This window comes from Pseudochaenichthys georgianus, chromosome 11 (genome assembly GCF_902827115.2).
Source record: "Pseudochaenichthys georgianus chromosome 11, fPseGeo1.2, whole genome shotgun sequence".
NCBI lineage: Eukaryota > Metazoa > Chordata > Actinopteri > Perciformes > Channichthyidae > Pseudochaenichthys > Pseudochaenichthys georgianus.
The window spans coordinates 14,249,784-14,266,976 of NC_047513.1; the positions used below are offsets into that span (position 1 = coordinate 14,249,784).

The following is a 17,193-nucleotide window of genomic DNA, read 5'->3' on the forward strand; positions in this document are numbered from 1 at the left end:
CCTCATTTTAATACAACAATTAGCAAACAAATAAAAAAGAATGAGAATAAAAACAGACATGGACAAGTACAAAAAAAATCTGTCTTTACTTCAAAGTTCAGTACCTTTCCATTCCCCACCTGGTGTGGGACCCACTGTTCCTCCGGGGTCCACCAGGAGGCGCCAGAGCAGAGCAAGAGCACAGCACAAACACCAGTACAAAATAAAAAGGAACAGCTGAGAGCAAGAAAAAGAAAGGCAACTTGGACATTGAATAAAGAAAAATAGGGAAAGAGAGAAGTAAGAATAGTTATAAACACCTTATATCGTGACAGAAATTTGAAAAATGGGTATTGTTCACTCTTAAGTTATTTGGTCTACTTCAAGGCCTCTTGCAGCGCAGAGGCCAGATATAAACATAAACAGATCAGTTACTGCATTGGTTCACATGCACCCCCCCCACTCTTTTTTTGTCTTTTTTTTTTTTATAGAGGACTATGCACATCTGATATGAAATGTTGTCACTACTTGCAAAGCCAATACCATCGAAAAGCACTGAATCATGTGTACTGCAGACATAAAAAGTAATGGATGACTCAAATGTACAGTTTAAAATCCAAAATGTTAAACTGTATACAACCAAGACACATCATTTCAAATAATAATTGTGTTCATTGCTCAACTCTGTGGCATGTTCACAACTGATGAGCTGAGTACCAGACAAATGTTTTTTCCCCAATATTTACAACTATTTCAAATGGTAAAATCTTTTGTGAGGTGTGGATGAAAACGTGGCCAGGGTCTCCTTTGGGTTAATCAGCACTGGGTACAAAATGATAGAAACATGAAGTACAGGACTGTTTGTAAGCATGTCTGAAGGAACAGACAAAAGAACTTAACATTTCACTTTTTCACCAATAACATACGGTTTACTTAACACAAGATTTTACGCTGCAATATACTGATTTTATCTTCCATTTTCTCTCACTTGCTTGCAGTAAAAAGGCTCACAATGTGGAAGGGCAGTGCTAGATAAAGCATTTAGATGGAAAATCAATTCATGAATGAAACCAAAGTCTGTTTAAGATTATTTAGGCACTCTTTTTTTCCTCAAATTTAAAGATGTAATACATCAAGTCATTTTTAATGTAAAGCCACTGATGCTTTGAGTCATTGTGTCAATACACAGTAAGGGAATATTTTTAACATTACTTTCTCCGCCTAAGGTGGTTTACGTGTTCGAAATAGCATCTTACTCATGTGTGCATGAGTGTGGCGAGTCAATCAGTCAGTCAGTGCGGGAGCGTCCATGCCAGTCAGTCACAAAGTGTGTGAGGTAGTGTGTTGGTGTCAGTGCTTTGCTGGTTGGCAGGCTAGATGTCTGAAGTACTGTTTAGTTTAACATTCATTGTGATTTGACTCCTTTAGGGGGGGAATACAACTACAAATCATATACCAAGAGTCACTCAAGGTGGTACAGATAAGCATGAAAGTCATCGAGTGTTTCTCTGGGTAGTGAACAAGTAAAGGGCTAGTCCAGAGAAAGTTGGGCAAGTAGGTGACATGACACACAGCTCATTCAGTTCGATCAAAGCAAAGAATGTCTCCATTTGTCGTCATGTGATGCACCTCCATGCTGCTCCTTTTTCATCCTCTCCTCAACTCTCGTTAGCTGCAACCAGCTGGCCTAGTCCCTGCCGCACAAATACCGCCTGGATGTCCTTGGTCTTGATGCAGAAGTCACAGGCCCAAACAGCAGCGCTCTCTCGAGTCAGCAGCGCATATGCTGGCTCTGTCAGGCCTGTGCAGTCACGGTGGAACCAGCGTTGGCACGACGCCTCACACAGGATGGCGTCCTGGTCGTCATGCACCTCCGCCATGCAGAGGCCACAGGGAAAGACCATCCCGGGGCCGCCAAGTTTTCCAGGGCCGGAGCCAGGCCCGGTCGAGGGGGCAGCAGGGCCGGGGGGCAGGGGACTCTGGGTGTTTGGGGTTGAGGTGGAATTAGACGGGGGATTGGGGTTGCTGCCTGGAGTGTTGCCTCCGTTGTTGGTCATGCTGTTCTGACCCGAATTGGAGGCCGCATTGGGCATGGGTCCGCCGGCACCGGGAGTGTTGTTCTGCTGGTTGTAAGGGGTGGAGCTAGGGCCGGAGTGAGGCGGGGTGGATTGTTGTTGTTGTTGTTGTTGCTGCTGCTGCTGCTGGGTAGAGTTGTTAGAGTTGGGGGTGTTGTTGTTGCTGGGGGGTTGTAGCTGACCGGGGGGTTGATGCTGGGGCTGGCCTGACCCATTTAGAGGCCCAGTAGGGGAGGAGTTGGGGTTCGGTTGTGTCGGCGCTGAGGAGGGCTGACCAGGTGTGTTGGGGTTGGGCTGCTGGGTGTCAGGGTGGCCAGGGAAGCCTCCCCCTTGCTGTGGAGGGCCAGAGTTAGGAGCAGGGCCAGGAGGGGTGTTATTAGGAGGGGGGCCATTGGGATTTAGGTTAAGATGTTGCTGTTGTTGCTGCTGAGGCCCAGGTGGTGGCCCTCCTCCCCCAAAGTTCTTTCCATCCTCGTTACCTGGCCCTGGCGGACTGGGGCCAGGGTATGGACCATCCTGTGAGGGGGGGAATTGTCCTTGAGGGGGCATACCAGGTAACCCCCCCACCATGTTTCCTCCTCCGGGGCCACCACCCATGCCACCCATCATGTTCATTCCAGGACCCATTCCTCCCATGGGAGGCAGGGGGCCATGTGGGGGCCCTCTGGGGCCTCCACCACCAGGTAACGGTGGGCTGTTGAATGGGTGTCCACCCTGTCCGTGCTGCTGCTGCTGGGGAGGCAGGCCAAACCGAGGGTGGGGAGGCCCACCTCCTCCGGGACCTCCCATAGCCCCCGGAGATAACATGGGATTGAATCCTGGCCCAGGATGCATTGGTGGACTGAAGTTTGGTGGCATATTGAACTGAGAAGGGCCACCGGGGGGGAATCCACCTCCTCCTCCCCCGCCACCTCCAAAGCCCGGCATTCCTCCAAAGCCTAGCTGGTGGTGAGGTCCAGTGTTGGATGGAGGGCCAAATGGTGGCCTTCGACCAGGTTGGCCTCCACCTGGTCCTCCTGGGCCTCCCATGAAGCCCATGCCTACGCCCATTCGGCCTCCACCACCATACCCACCTCCTCCGCCTGCACCTGGGCTGGGAAGAAATGGAGCACTGCCTGTTCCACCTGCCACGCTAGGTCGAGATGGGGGCCCAAAGTCATCGTCGAAGGGGTTGGATGCAACCAGGTGGTCCACCATGGGGGTAGGAGGGGGTGCAAACTCCGTTAGGTGGGAGAACCCTGCCGCCTAAAGGAGAAAGAAATACAAAATAAATGTTTTTAATTAATTTTGCTGTACCGGAACATTTAAATGTTTCTTTTAAGAAGTCTCCAAGATCCATTTGTTTTAAATTAACAATATCTAGTGAAACTTGAAAAATAAATAAATCTATCAGATAAATTATTTGTTAATTGTGCATTTTGTCTCTTTCTTGGCAACTAAATTGCACTCTCACTTACTGGGGAGTTATGGGAAGGAGACAAAGTGAGAATGGAAGGAAATAAAATATTTTTTATATCACTGTTATCGTCAATGCTTGTATATTGGGAAACACTATTAGCAAAGTAATGACATTTCATCACAAAACAACCCTTACCTGGTTGGTGGATTTCCTCGCCTTCTTCTTCTCCGGGCTCTTCATCTGAGAAGCTGAAATAGGGAAATATGAACATTAGCCACGACAAAACTAGGCCATGGGGTCTCATACTTTTGGTCCAGCACCAATCAAGCGCACCATCACATTTGGATTGGCCAATACCCCTTAGTGACAGAGTGGAGCAGCTTTAGACCTGGGTATCTGTTTCAAGTCCAACAGTTGAGATGGATTCAATGATGGGACATAGACTGGCATGAGGACAAGATGCTGAACATCCAGGCGCTATCATCACCAAGGTTATGAAGCCTTGAATCGCAAATGACCCAGGCAGACCAAATGACCCAGGCGAGAGGGAGAGAGGCCGCAAACAGAGGCAGAAGAGGTAAGGTCAATGAGGGAGACAGGATAAGACGAAGACATGAGAACGAGGAAACGGAGTTGAAGGTACATTTATAGCAAGAGAGACATGAACCCCGTTCAGATATCCACTGTGAGAAACAGCCACCACCGGAGACGTGAAGTTTACATATGGAGGAGGCGAGAAGGGATTTGGGAACAGCCCCAGTGCAGCCCATTGCAGCGCAGTAATGGATGATTCCGATCTGATTGGGAGATGGGTGAAATTAATTCCTACCTTTGCTTCGTTTTCCTTGTCCCGCCAGTAGTCTCCCCGATTCGGCAGCCATTAGCTAATATGACTGTCGGTGAAGTGGCATATCACCGTGCATATGCAAGAAAAAAAAGTTAAAAATGACGACGTCTTGAAGGCTACGAGCCGAGTAGGTGGATACTGCCTTCAGGTCATGTCAATAACGTCAAAATGCGTAATATAACATCAGAAACTAACACGAATATTATATTAAAACGCCGGCCCAGGTCTGCACACTCATTTACAGCTGTAAATCTTTCGCCACGGTGTCTGTCACGCCGGGATTTGGTCACCAAATAAACGACAGGTAAAACTGAGCTAGTTCACGTTTTGAGCACAAGTTGGTCTCGTTGCAAGCCAGTCACTTCTCACTGAGTGCATCTGTTGCTTGCTACCTGGCTTGACTGCCAGTAGTAGCAAGTTACATAGCACCCCCCTCTCTTAATGATCACTTACAGATGTGTAGCAAAGAAGACGACCAGCTAGCTAACGCAAGCTAGTTACTACCTTGGCTAACCAGCTAGCCACGCTATTCAATGTGGCTTGCTAGCAGCGTTGAGATTTCACCCAGTAGCGGCAACACTGCAACATTTATCGAAAACTGTGATTTCCCTTGTAACACTCATTTGGGAAAAGGTGCATTCAATTCCACGTATCACAGCATTTAAAAGATAAAGCAATCGATCATGTTTTGAAAACTGGTGTTTACTATGCTAACATTAGCTTGCTAGCTAACGTTAGCATGCCACTGAAGATAGCTAGCCATCTTGCAGACTGTCTTGGAAGCAAACTGTACCCTTTCTCCGTTGCTTGCTCTGCTGTCCTTTAAATTGAAACTCTCTGGTGTGTCATTGCCAGCAAACCAGTCCTCACACGGTGTATGCTTGTTGATCCACCATTCAGCTATAATTCATTCAAAAACGCAAATGTTGCCATAATTATCATGGCCTACTATCGCCACCGGACAAAGAGGGACAAGCAGGAGTATCGCGCACCGTGGAAGGTTACACTTCAGAGCAAACATGGGGGTGGCGACAAGTATACTTCATGAATATAAAAAGCATGTTCAAATGTTAAGATAAGAAAACATGTTGTAGTATCATCTATCAGATAAAAAAAGTATTTATTAAACAAATATCCATACGGCTGCCGTCCACAATGTGTTATTCTATTTGCAGAACTACTTTCATACCTTTCACTGGTATATTTGGCGCAGCTCAGAACAGACCATTTAACGAACGATACCCCTTATAATTAAATAAGGGGTGGACATTAGTTAGACAGCCAATTAAGCACATTATCAAGTGACATCATGATTAATCTTGCATTAACACCCAGCAACATCCAAATATTAACATAACTGTCGAATTCAATTTGAGTCGTTATCTAAAAAAAAGTATTACATGAAGGGAGATTGATTATGAGCATATGTTTTAATCTAATTAAATGCAAGCATCTAGAAATCTAGAATATTGTATGTACATTTCTAAATCGCCATTGTGATTCGTATATAAATAATAAAGTGAATATATGTATAAAACGATGCTAGGTTAATTTTACAGCTCAATAAGAATAAAGCTGTCACTTATAAAGATCGACAAAACTCCTAAAAAGGTTATTCTACCATGGTCTCTAGAATTAAAGCTTATCACCGCCCACCCGGTCATGCTTCCCCCCTCTTAAATGTAGACACCCCCTCCCCTCTATACGCCAGGCGCAGTCAGGAGCCTCATTGCGAGAGTGGAAAGTTGTGAAAGACCAGATAAACTGCATTCTGGGAATGGGACCACAAATTCCAAGCAAGAAGAACTTCGCCTTCTATCGGGTAATTCCACTCCGAAGACATCTTTTCATCCAAAGGGAATAAACGTGTCCTCTATATCAGAAGATGGAACAAATCACAAAATAAAATCACAAATGGGATGAAGTAGGGAAACTTGTCTTTTTTTTTTTTTAAAGCACTCTGTTAGTCACCCACAAACTTTGTTTTAAGTTAAATCTTAACAAATATAGTCTTTTGGGAAACATTTATGACACCGAGGCATGGGGGGATTGTAGTCTATGTTCTTCCCTAGAATAAAGCAACGGAAGTCTTTTGTTAGAAAGGCTGTGATTTCTAAAGGTGCGTCTCTGGGGCCCTGCGGTGTTTGGCGCTAAAAGGTGTCAGAGCACGCATAGAGGTTAATTGATTTCCATCTGAGTTAACATGGCGAAGTGGTTCAAGGAGTTCCCTATCAATCTGAAAAACGGAACCGACAGGATCCGCTCAGCCTCCGAGTCAGGCTCGCAACCGAGAGCCAATATAGCCGGGATGGTGGCCAGCATTGGTACCAAAACAACAGCCTCCAAAACGGGCCAGCGCAAGAACTCCTCTTCCGACAGCACAGGCGGAGGAGGTGGGGGAGTCGGGTCTATCCTGTCCGGGAGAAACCGAAAGAACTCGGCCTTAGAGTTGGGTAAAAATGGTGCAAGCTCCCCGAAAGAAGGGAAAGTTTGGGACAACCTCCTGTCTGGTAAAAGTCGCAAGAACTCAAAAGCAGAGCCTGTGTTTGAGGAGCAGCACAAACCTCTGAAAACCTCTCCATCTGCAAACTCCTACATAAGCCGGCTGATCAGAGTGGACAAACAGGACAAAAGCCCCAACTTCAACAGCAGCACCATCACCAACCCTGTGGTACCTGAGGCAGAGAAACTAGGCCAGTGCAAGATAGAAGCAGTGAGTAATGTCTCAGATTGAGAATATCTATTAAACCTGTAGTATTTTGACGTTGTACTTAGAGACTTGGTATAGCTTTAATATATAGCTTTCTTAAGTAATTCCATATTCTTACTAATACTACAATTGAAATATTGCACTTCGTACCACACTCCATATTTTATTTCAAAGTTTAAAATGCTATTTACATTTGGATTAATAGGTAAAATATGATCAATGAATGAATCATGAAGTGTTGGGTTTATTAGCCCTATAACCTTCATCTTCCATCTGCAGCATTTGTGATATTTACACTTTAAAGCATCAATAATTCAAATCTGATACTGGATCTTTGTACACAAGTACTTTTAATTTATATATTTTGATCATAGTACTTTTAACCAGAACTTTAACTTAAAGTGAAAAAGTATTCTTAGATTGTGAAATAGCTTCTTTTTTTCTTTATCTGAAGTCTTCTTTCACCAGGGATAATCATAATCTCATAATATTCATTTATATTATTAATTTGCACAATAGGTAATACTTTTTACACCAAATAAATGCTTTTACTTTCAAATAATTGAAGCAAACATGTTTAGGTAAGACTAAATGCATTTTCACTTTTAAATGATGAGTATTTCTACAGTTTGTTATTGCTCAAGGTCGATTATTAAAACTGAATTAATTAAAGCCAAGGCAGCATTTTCCTTTTCTAGCTGTGGATTAATACAAATAACAAATGTTGTCATCAATATTGTTGACAATGAAGTAGCAAGAATTCGGTCTAAGCTCTGAAAATTGATATTATTGTTTCAGATTCTCCCCCCTTTCTTTGTCTCCGCTACACCCATTGTGTCCTCTTCTCCCGGTTGGTCTTTCAGTATTCCCCTTCCTTCGCCTCATCCCTCTCTTTCATTCAGGCCCCCTGGTGAATTAGGCTATTATGTTGTAAAAAGCATTGAGTTATTTGACACCTAGGTGCTAACCAATAACCCCCCTCCAGCTTGGCTTTGGACAAAAAGAAGAGAGATAGTGAAGTCAGGGACAGAGATACTGTAGAAATGGTGAGAAAAAAGGACATATAAAAGAGAGGAGAATAAAATGGAGTTTCACATTTCAGAAAGAGGGTGAATTCTTGATCTCAAGTCAATAAACACTATGAACAAACGTTTTTTTCAAAGGAGGAAAATAAATGACAGTAAAATGTGTAACTAAACCACTCTAAACCAAACACTTTTACTTCACTCTGAATCTCAGCCTGTCCAGCATCTGCTACTTTACTCAAACAGACACTTATTTGGCAGAGGAACACAACTGGAAGTGATTAGAGAGACAACTTTATTTTACGGCGGCATTGTGTCTTGGCCACTGTGACTTGTAAAACAAACAAGTAAATATATGGCACTGATAAGATGACAAGACAGCTATAGGCATCACTGGTGCAGCAGAATATAGGTTGTTAACAGAAAGAGGTGAAAATAATTGACAGATAAGTTGTTGGGTATTCTTCTGAAGTCTGTCAGAATTTGACCTGGTGTTAAGAGTTCATATGAATCTTTTAGTCTCTTGAAATATATTTTTGAAAGTATTTTGATTATTGTTTAACTCCAAAAGTGCTTAATTGATCTGATTCCTGCTTTCAAATAGGAATGTTCTTTGTTGCCATATAGTAAATTGAAGATCTTTAGGTTATTGATTGTTGTCCAAAAAAGACAATTGGAAAGTCCTACTTGGTATTTTCCCCAATGTTCTTACATTTTATAGACTGATTCATTAATCAAGCAAATTGTCAGGAACCAAGGATAACCGATAATAAGAAGAGTGGTTGCAGATGACATTTAACACTCGTCAACTTTCCTGCAGGTTGCAAAACAATTTTCCTTCGCATTCAGCTCATTGCAGCTGATAGCAAACTCTTTCTATCTCCTTGGACCTTGTTCTTTTAAGTCATGCATGAAAAGGTGATTTCCTGTGTTTTTTGATCAGGTGATCATCCTTGAGGATTACGCAGATCCCTTTGATACTCAGAAGAAAAGAGAGTCGAGGGAAGCCGAGAGGGTCGGGGAGAACGATGGTTACATGGAGCCTTACGATGCCCAGCAGATGATTACAGGTAATTCATCAATAAGAGCTGTTACTGTAGCTGTGTTGTTTCATTCAGTCCCTGCATTAGCCCCTGTGTGAATGAGTCCCATTTCCAGTCTCTGCAGGCCAACATTGAGAACATGAACTCGCTCCCATAGTGCTCTTTGCACCCCATGGGGTTGCCATAGTAAGTGCGCATGTGATCGGACAATGGGTGCAGTTTCCTGCCCCTGCTTCCTCTTTCCTGTCTCTGTTTCCTGGTTCTATTCTCTAAAAAGGAAGTTGGCCCTGAGTGCCCCCTGCCTCCTCTCTGTGTAACCCCCTATATGGACCTGTCTGTCCATTTATCAAAACTTCCCAGCGTCTAGGAAGACTGATGTTCCGTCGTCCAATCACATGCCCTCCTGACCTTTCCTTCCATCACTCCATTGTTTTAACTAAAAGGGTTTTACAATAGCCAGCTGTGAACGTGAACATGTTTTATTGCAGTGCGCTCTAGAAGATTTGACTTCAATCAGAGCCTGTGCTACTTCCAGGCCTCCTGTAGTCTACAGAGGATGTGATGATGGGACTGAGTCAATCTACGAGGCTTAAATCATACTGAGGAAGTAAGCAAGACTCGATGTCACTGTGACTTGAAAAGCGAGGTTATGAGAGGGCAGCGTTATTATTAACTCTTTCGTAGCAGATGACAGCCGTTACACAAATCAAAGTCTTACATTTGTTCATACTGTAGTTTACCATGATTCAGAGATCAATACCATCCATCCATCCATCTTCTCCCACTTATCCGTGGTCGAGTCGCGGGGGTAGCAGTTCCAGCAGAGAGCCCCAAACTTCCTTTTCCCTGGCAACATCAACCAGCTCTGACAGGGGGATCCCAAGGCGCTCCCAGGCCAGCGAAGAGATATAATCCCTCCACCTGGTCCTAGGTCTACCCCTTGGTCTCTTCCCAGCTGGACGTGCCTGGAACGCCTCCCTAGGGAGGCGCCCAGGTAGCATCCTAACTAGGTACTAGGTGCCCGAACCACCTCAACCGGCTCCTTTCGACGCGAAGGAGGAGCGGCTCAACTCTGAGTCCCTCCCTGATGACCGAACTTCTCACCTTATCCCTAAGGGAGACACCAGCCACCCTGCGGAGAAAACCCATCTCGGCCGCTTGTATCCGCGATCTCGTTCTTTCGGTCATGACGAGAGATCAATACCATTTTTTATTTTCTTCTTATAACAAAACATAGAACAAACTAAATTAGCTTAAACTTGAAATAGTCCTAACTAATGGCTTTATTAATAGTTCATACATAGTTTATTGAAACTTTTGTCAAGATGTCAAGAAAACATTTCCATCCCACTTTCTCAAAGTCTTAGGCGATGTGATTTTCATGTCATGTCTTGTCAGTCCAAAATGTGAAGATATTCAGTTTAATATGATCTAAAACAGAGAAAATCAGGAAATCAGAATATTAAAGAGGCTGAAATCTTTTCCTGCCATTAAGCCAGTACATGAAAAATCCCTCTAAGTAATTAGACTGATAACTACTTATCTTTTGGAGCAAAATCTATTTATAATGTATAACAGCAATATAAAAATAATTCACACAAGCAGATGTCATAACCTGGAAACATTTTCCTTAGTAATGTCATTGAGCTATTGAGCATTTGTAATGGACAGAGGAGGTATTAGAGGTGATACTGTTATGTTTATTGACGCCTCATTATATTTCGACAACCTCCCAGTCCATTCTGTCTAGTGTTTTTCAGTGTCCCCTCACCAGATTACAATCTTCTCTCCCTTGTTTTTTACCTGATAGAGATTAGACGCCGGGGGTCCAAGGACCTGCTGAAGGTGTGTGTGATTATGGAGACGAGCGAGGGAGCGGTGGAGGAGGGTCAGCCAGTGCCCTCACAGATATATGACATCCCGTACGAGGGGGGAGGGGACGGGGACAAGACGACCCTCACACGGCCCGAGATTGACCCTCGACCCTCCGCTGAGTACGAGCTGCCCTGGGAGAGGAAGAAGGAGCAGATTGTGAAAACTCTGTCGGGTACGTCAGACGTTGGTTCCACCACATCCAAATTGATAGCAGATACAATTATGTCTGGCACCAATTCAGGGAATGTGAAAGAGAGAAAATGTCATCTGAAATCAGAAAATTGCTGTACACTTTAATGTTTTAATCATTTCTTATTCTTATCTTCATATCCAGTGGTGGAATGTAACTAAGTGCATTTATCCAAGTATCACACTTAAGTCCTATTTTGTTCCCTTCATTTATCAAACACTTACAGTTATTATGTAAAGGATCTAAGTACTTCACTACCTATTGATACCTACAAAGTCTATCTTTAAAAAGTATATATCACTGACTTTAGGCAATCACAAACTGAACTAGTAACCAGTAGCATATAATACATTTCCAACTTCACCTCCTCTCTGCCTCGGATCCCTTTGCAGCTTATTTGTTTAAAAATACAACATCTCAGACCTGTTTTAACATTAATATTGCATATTCTGCATAGACCCGCAGCATACTGAGTAACATCTTGCATGAATCATCAAACTGCTGGATTCATATTCTATATTTACTGCTGGCTCCAGCACCCAGTTCAAACCAAGACGTTTCTTTACATGAAGTCACATCTTCTATCGTCTCTCTCCTTCCTCCAGCACAGTTTGACAGCCCTGAGCGGCAAAACAGAGATGAGACGCCTCACCCCACCCTCACCAGGCAGCCGCAACATCCGCCCGCCCAGCCGCCACCGCAGCAGCATCATCTGAGGCAGAAAAGCTGGACGCAGAAGATCCTCCGGTCCTCCCCTCCCACCCTGCCACGCTCCTCCATCCCCAACAGCAACCCTGAAACTGAGGCCTGCTGCGTTGACCCCTCCCTGCCCCTGGAGAAACAGAGGTGAGGATAACTTAATGTTGGTATTTCACACATAAAATCAGTATATTCAATACTTTAAAACTCAGGAATCTGAATGATATACGTGTCTGCTGATGTTTCTTTTCCGGCGATGAACAACCTTTTAAAAAAAACTTTTCAGAGTTCCTTACACTAGTGTTATTTCCAAGGAGTTTATATGATATGAGGTTCTAGACTTGATCACTAGCAGATGAAATGTAACCCCCCCCCAACTTCTGTCTCAGCTGGTACCATGGCTGTGTGACTCGTCAGGAGGTGGAGTCTCAGCTGCAGTCCTGTAAAGAGGCCAGCTTCCTGGTCAGGAACAGCGAGTCGGACAACAGCAAGTACTCCATCGCCCTCAAGTGAGTGCAGCCTGAAAGTGCATCTGAAGAGCTGAAGTAGTTCAGATGGTACACGTAATGTAAAGAATGAGAGGAATACACTGTATTTGGACCAGTTGTAAATCCAGATGTGCCCAGTGGTTTAATTTGTCATAATCAGCTTTTTTTTACCTTAACAAGATAAGGTTGTTTATGTTCCTTATTCTTCTTATTCTCAACAACTGCCTATAGCCAACAATACATTTGACTCATTCATAGGCTACACTGTTGCATTGATTAACATATATTTTTATTACAATAAATATGAAGTTTATATAGAGTAAATCCAACATACACTGCCCACTAATTAATGCTCATTAGTGCACAATGTGTACCATTCCGCAGCTACAAATAGTCCCTAACAAAGGTACAATTTACTTCCACTTGAGTAATGTTTGCTGAAAAGCTACAGTGCCCCGCTGTTTTAAGGAAATAATATGAATTTGATCAGACTTAAAATGATATCCCTGTACAACAGTTTCTATGTTTATTCTGAAGTTCTGTTTCCATGACACGTCTTTTAGGCCGATTACATATATATTTCTTTATATCATGCTTTTATCTCAGATGGATTTATGTGTACAATTGGTTAATTAACGTATCCCCTTTCCTCCCCTGTGTGTGACTCAGGACAAGCCAAGGCTGCGTCCACATCATGGTTGCTCAGACCAAAGAAAGCGGCTACACCCTGGATCAGAGCAGCTGTGTGTTCCCCAGCATCCCAGAGGTGGTGCACCACTACTGCTCTCAGCGCCTGCCTTTCAACGGTGCAGAGCACATGACCCTGCTGCACCCCGTGCCTCGCATCCACTGACTCCACCCTGGCCCTGCTTAGGTATACAAAACAATCCCACCTCGAGGCCTGCTTGGACAACATGTTTCAGAAAGCCAGTCAGAGCCCTCATCCGTTTGATCAATGTGTGCTTCTACTGCTCCATCTCAATTTACAAGTTTATATTTTTGAATTATTATTTGATGATCTGAAAAAATGTGTGCGTCTCTTGGTGCCTTCTTCTGTATTTGTTTTTACTTTGATGTGCTGCTGATGCAAAGTTTCCTGGCTGCTGTTTTGCATGTTAACAAGGGAACACAAGGCACTTTTAATGATGAAATGTGACCTCGAGTTGGATTGGGAACAAAACTCATCCACACATGTTATGTTTTAATTGTCCAATGTGACTCTATTAGACACTACACGTGATATTTTTGTAATTGTTGCTTAGTGGATTTCTTTTTACCATGCAATCGACTGTTTATGGAGTGATAGTCGCTGTTTGTGGCTCTCTTTCTCCCTCTGGTGGATGTGCTGGTACACTACACCAAAATGCCAAAACAAAGACTTATCTTCTTTTCTTAAAATTGATTTTTGGTGCAATCCATAGACAGAGCGAATCATTCCACTTAAGATATGAACAACACCAGCTATTTGAATATTTGTGCTCGCAGCATATTTCTCTAATACTGTCAGTAACTACTGCCCCTTGACGATTTCCTTTGTTTTGCTGTGAATGAGGGAGTTGTTTCCACTGTGTTATCTGCACTGTGAAGAGTGAGTGATTCACCCTGATGACATGTGCTAAAGGACCATGGCTTCTCAATAGTTGGGGCTTTTCATGCTGAGATTTGAGACTGCTTGTCGTGTTTAATTTGAAACTAAACAAGCCTGTTCATTCTAGGGATTATCTGTAAAACAAATCTGCAATGTATTGTGATTTCTGGCAATACAACGCTGTAAAACGAATGCCTTTAATCAGATGTGTTTATGTCTGCAAATGGAGAGCAGTTATGGATGTAATAGCATAAATACATGTCACATATTGCATTTTGGTTAGCAAAAAAAGCTTATAGTATCCAAAAAAGCCTATTTAATATGTTTCATTAAGACTATTGTTTCTAAAAAAAAAAGTAATATTGTTCTTCCTTGGGTTGAATGTTTCCCTCGTGCTAAGAGGAAGAACACCAAATTGAGAAGTGGTTTCTATATTATATTACGTTAATGTGTGTATTCTAAATGTAACTCAAACATTTGACTTGGTATGTGTACTCTTAATTTAGAGATATGCTGGAAATCATTGGGATAACTGATGTCATTTAGGTTCAGTGTTGTCTCATGTTGTGCTATTGGATGTCTGCCATGTTTATGTCCTCTTAAAGATTTAAGGGACGTCAGTGTGTCTTTTTTGGCAGAACTGAAGTAGAAGTTCTACAGGGAGACACACCTGCTTTATATTTGTCACTGTTCCATGTTGAATGGAGACTTGTTCAAACATTGTAAAACCCATTACAATAAAAGGTCCTGGTTCTTGATGCTGGAGGTCCCCTGTGAGCCTCTCTCTGATCCTAATAAATCAACAACATGGATGGCAAAATGTGAGGGTGTTTGTGTCAGTGGTGTGTGCTCTGCATGGAGCGATCAAAGCATCAAACTGGCTCACCGCCCCCGAGGATCCGGCCTCTTCACAGGCGCTGGAATGACTGAATGAGGAGAGATTATTATGTCAGATTGGATTGAAGAGATTAGAAGCAAAGGTCTAGAGGGGAGATTAGGTTTAGCCGAGGATCATGTTGAGGACAAACGTCTTATGTATACCTGCAAGGTGCATCGCAGCCTGTGGCGTGTAAATGCAGCAAACAGATTAAGAGTAGTATCATTGCACATGTGTAAAGGACGCCTAAAGTGAAGGGGAAAAAGAGCAATCGACACCAACCCTCTGTCCTTCTCTTATTTTCTCACGTATCGTTCACCCCTGGGCTTTACCTCACCGCTGGTGTCATTTGAGGACGATATCCGTCTGTCACCTTGACTCTCAGCGAGGACACTCAGTTTGATTCCTCTTGACCCATAGTCAAGAAATAGATGTCATGACTCTAAAACCAGAGGTAACTTTTCAGACTGCTTCGCTAAAAACAATAAATCAGTTTTAAGTAGTTGAATATGTTCACTTAAGCCAAAATAGTGATACGACCATCTAAATGTACCTGCAAAATATACTGAACCCATTCAAGTAAAACTAATTGTTCTGCATATAAATAGTTTTCTGTAACTGATGGATTATTATGTGATATTATTAGATTGTAAGCACCAATACACCTATGTTTAAGCCGCTGTTGTCGCAGGCCTACTTTACTATTCAATGTTTTAGTCGAGTGCTCCCATCCCGGGGTCATGATATTCTGATGTGCTCTGAGAGGAATAATGGGGTGGATGGAATTAAAGGTTTGGTTACTTTTTATTTGTGTCTCTCCCTTCCCTAAATTATTGGAACATTTGAAAAGATTGACAAGGCACTTTTCAACTCTTTAACAATGCGGTTTTATGTAGTGATAAGATAACAGTATTTGTCTCTGAAATGTAACGGGGTTATCAAAGCATGCTCTATAAGAATCAGGAGAGACAGCTCCTTGTAATTCATATGTCTCCTGACTGCTCTCTGGCAGTGAGCTGCAGCCACAAGGTCTCCCTGCGGTCTTCTATCAAGATGGATTTCATGAACCTGAGGAAAGCATGCCTTCTCAAATTCTACCCAGGAGAGAGAGCTACACCTGGAAATGAATGAATCATCACAGGATATAGACCTGGAGCCATCTCCGCTACTGTATACTTGAATGAATAATTTCATTTTGTTCTCACACGCATGCCACCCTACTCTCATGCAACCGCTGACCCCTCTTTCATGACATCTTGACATGATGGCTGTCTGATGGACGTGGTGGCTTGACATCTGGGTGTCGCTTGACCTGCTTTGTTTGTAACCGAAGTGTCCCTGCCTTCCTTATCAGATGCTTCGGGCTCGGTGACATGGCCTGGCTTTGTGTTGCTCATCACACAGGCAGCAACTGCCATGTGTGATCCATCAGGAGAGACCTTTGTGTTTTAGGTTCAACCGGCTCGCATCGTAAGGTCAGGCGTGTTTTTAGATACTGTTTGCAGGATGTCCTCCAGCCATTGTTTTTCAAAGTGTGGTTGAAAAGGTCTTGTGTGAATTATGTAACTGCCTCACATCACAACTCCTGGTGAAGGCCTGTCTCTCACAGCTGATACACCTCAGTCACACACCCAGAATTCAGTCTCCTCCTCTACTACAAACCAAATTCCACTGGAATTTCCTTAAGCACAAATTATAATATAAAATACATTCACAGTGTAAAATAACACTTGTTGCATGTGGAAGGATATAGACTTTTAAATTTGAGGCCAAATAGTCAAAACTTGAAATCCACCTATACAATGCGATGACAGGTAAGTACTCTTTTTCTGTTTTGTACTTTACCTGGGTATTTACATTTGATGCAACCTGCTTACATTCCATTTTCAGAGGGAAATGTTGTACTTTATACTACATTCATTCGAGAACTGTAGTCAATTGTTACTTTTTCAGATTTACCATTACATTCCTAATAAGCTTATAAAACACAATACGTCATTAAAGACTGAACCAGTTGTTCCCAAACTTTTTTTTGGCGCTGCAACGTAGAAAAACTTCTTAAACCTAACCCTCTTAAAAAAGTAAAAAAATCAGTTTGCAATGGGTAGAATACTTTTTCCATCTTTACTATCACATTAATCATCTCATAGCAGCTTTATCTCGTGACCCTTTGAAGGGGAACCGTCCTGCAACAAATAACAAATGCAACTTATGCTTGGATACACCTGTGTTAACATCTAATATTATCCTATTATAATATTTAGGGGGGGGGGGGGGATTTTGCTGCAAATAATTATTTACTTTTTTTCCATTGTTGTGTTTACTTAAGTGAAGGATCTGAATATTTCTTCCACCAGTGTAGGTGTACTGAATTTCTGTTACTGTATACTTGACGCCG

General features: G+C 42.8%; 2 protein-coding genes across 4 annotated transcripts; one reads left to right on the forward strand and one right to left on the reverse strand.

The window, feature by feature from the left end:
- Window positions 1–896: 896 nt before the first annotated feature.
- Window positions 897–5,358, reverse strand: pygo2 (pygopus homolog 2 (Drosophila)). 3 transcript variants are annotated; one of them, XM_034093995.2, is made up of 4 exons: window positions 5,094–5,357; window positions 4,283–4,346; window positions 3,649–3,701; window positions 897–3,299 (listed from the first exon to the last, which is right to left on the reverse strand). In XM_034093995.2, the coding sequence occupies exons 2-4, from the start codon at window positions 4,332–4,334 to the stop codon at window positions 1,638–1,640; spliced, it is 1,767 nt and encodes a 588-aa protein (XP_033949886.1). In that variant the 5' UTR covers window positions 4,335–4,346; window positions 5,094–5,357; the 3' UTR covers window positions 897–1,637. The 3 variants fall into 3 exon arrangements, with proteins under 3 accessions (XP_033949886.1, XP_033949887.1, XP_033949885.1); XM_034093996.2 differs by lacking the exon at window positions 4,283–4,346 and having other exon boundaries at window positions 5,094–5,358; XM_034093994.2 differs by having other exon boundaries at window positions 4,283–5,356.
- Window positions 5,359–6,024: 666 nt separating this feature from the next.
- Window positions 6,025–14,740, forward strand: LOC117454800 (SH2 domain-containing adapter protein E-like). Its single transcript, XM_034093997.1, has 6 exons — window positions 6,025–7,013; window positions 8,979–9,105; window positions 10,889–11,125; window positions 11,749–11,989; window positions 12,232–12,351; window positions 13,000–14,740. Exons 1-6 carry the CDS (start codon window positions 6,504–6,506, stop codon window positions 13,181–13,183), a joined length of 1,419 nt encoding a protein of 472 aa, XP_033949888.1. The 5' UTR covers window positions 6,025–6,503; the 3' UTR covers window positions 13,184–14,740.
- The last annotated feature ends 2,453 nt before the right edge of the window (window positions 14,741–17,193 follow it).

Bases quoted from the DNA above. Each gene is read 5' to 3' on its own strand.
- pygo2 (XM_034093995.2), bottom strand. From the start codon at position 4,334: ATGGCTGCCGAATCGGGGAGACTACTGGCGGGACAAGGAAAACGAAGC. The intron at 3,702-4,282 runs GTAGGAATTAAT...TCCCTATTTCAG, and splicing joins ACAAGGAAAACGAAGCAAAG to CTTCTCAGATGAAGAGCCCG. The intron at 3,300-3,648 runs GTAAGGGTTGTT...TTTCTCCTTTAG, and splicing joins CGAGGAAATCCACCAACCAG to GCGGCAGGGTTCTCCCACCT.
- LOC117454800 (XM_034093997.1), top strand. From the start codon at position 6,504: ATGGCGAAGTGGTTCAAGGAGTTCCCTATCAATCTGAAAAACGGAACC. The intron at 7,014-8,978 runs GTGAGTAATGTC...TTTTTTGATCAG, and splicing joins GCCAGTGCAAGATAGAAGCA to GTGATCATCCTTGAGGATTA. The intron at 9,106-10,888 runs GTAATTCATCAA...TTTACCTGATAG, and splicing joins TGCCCAGCAGATGATTACAG to AGATTAGACGCCGGGGGTCC.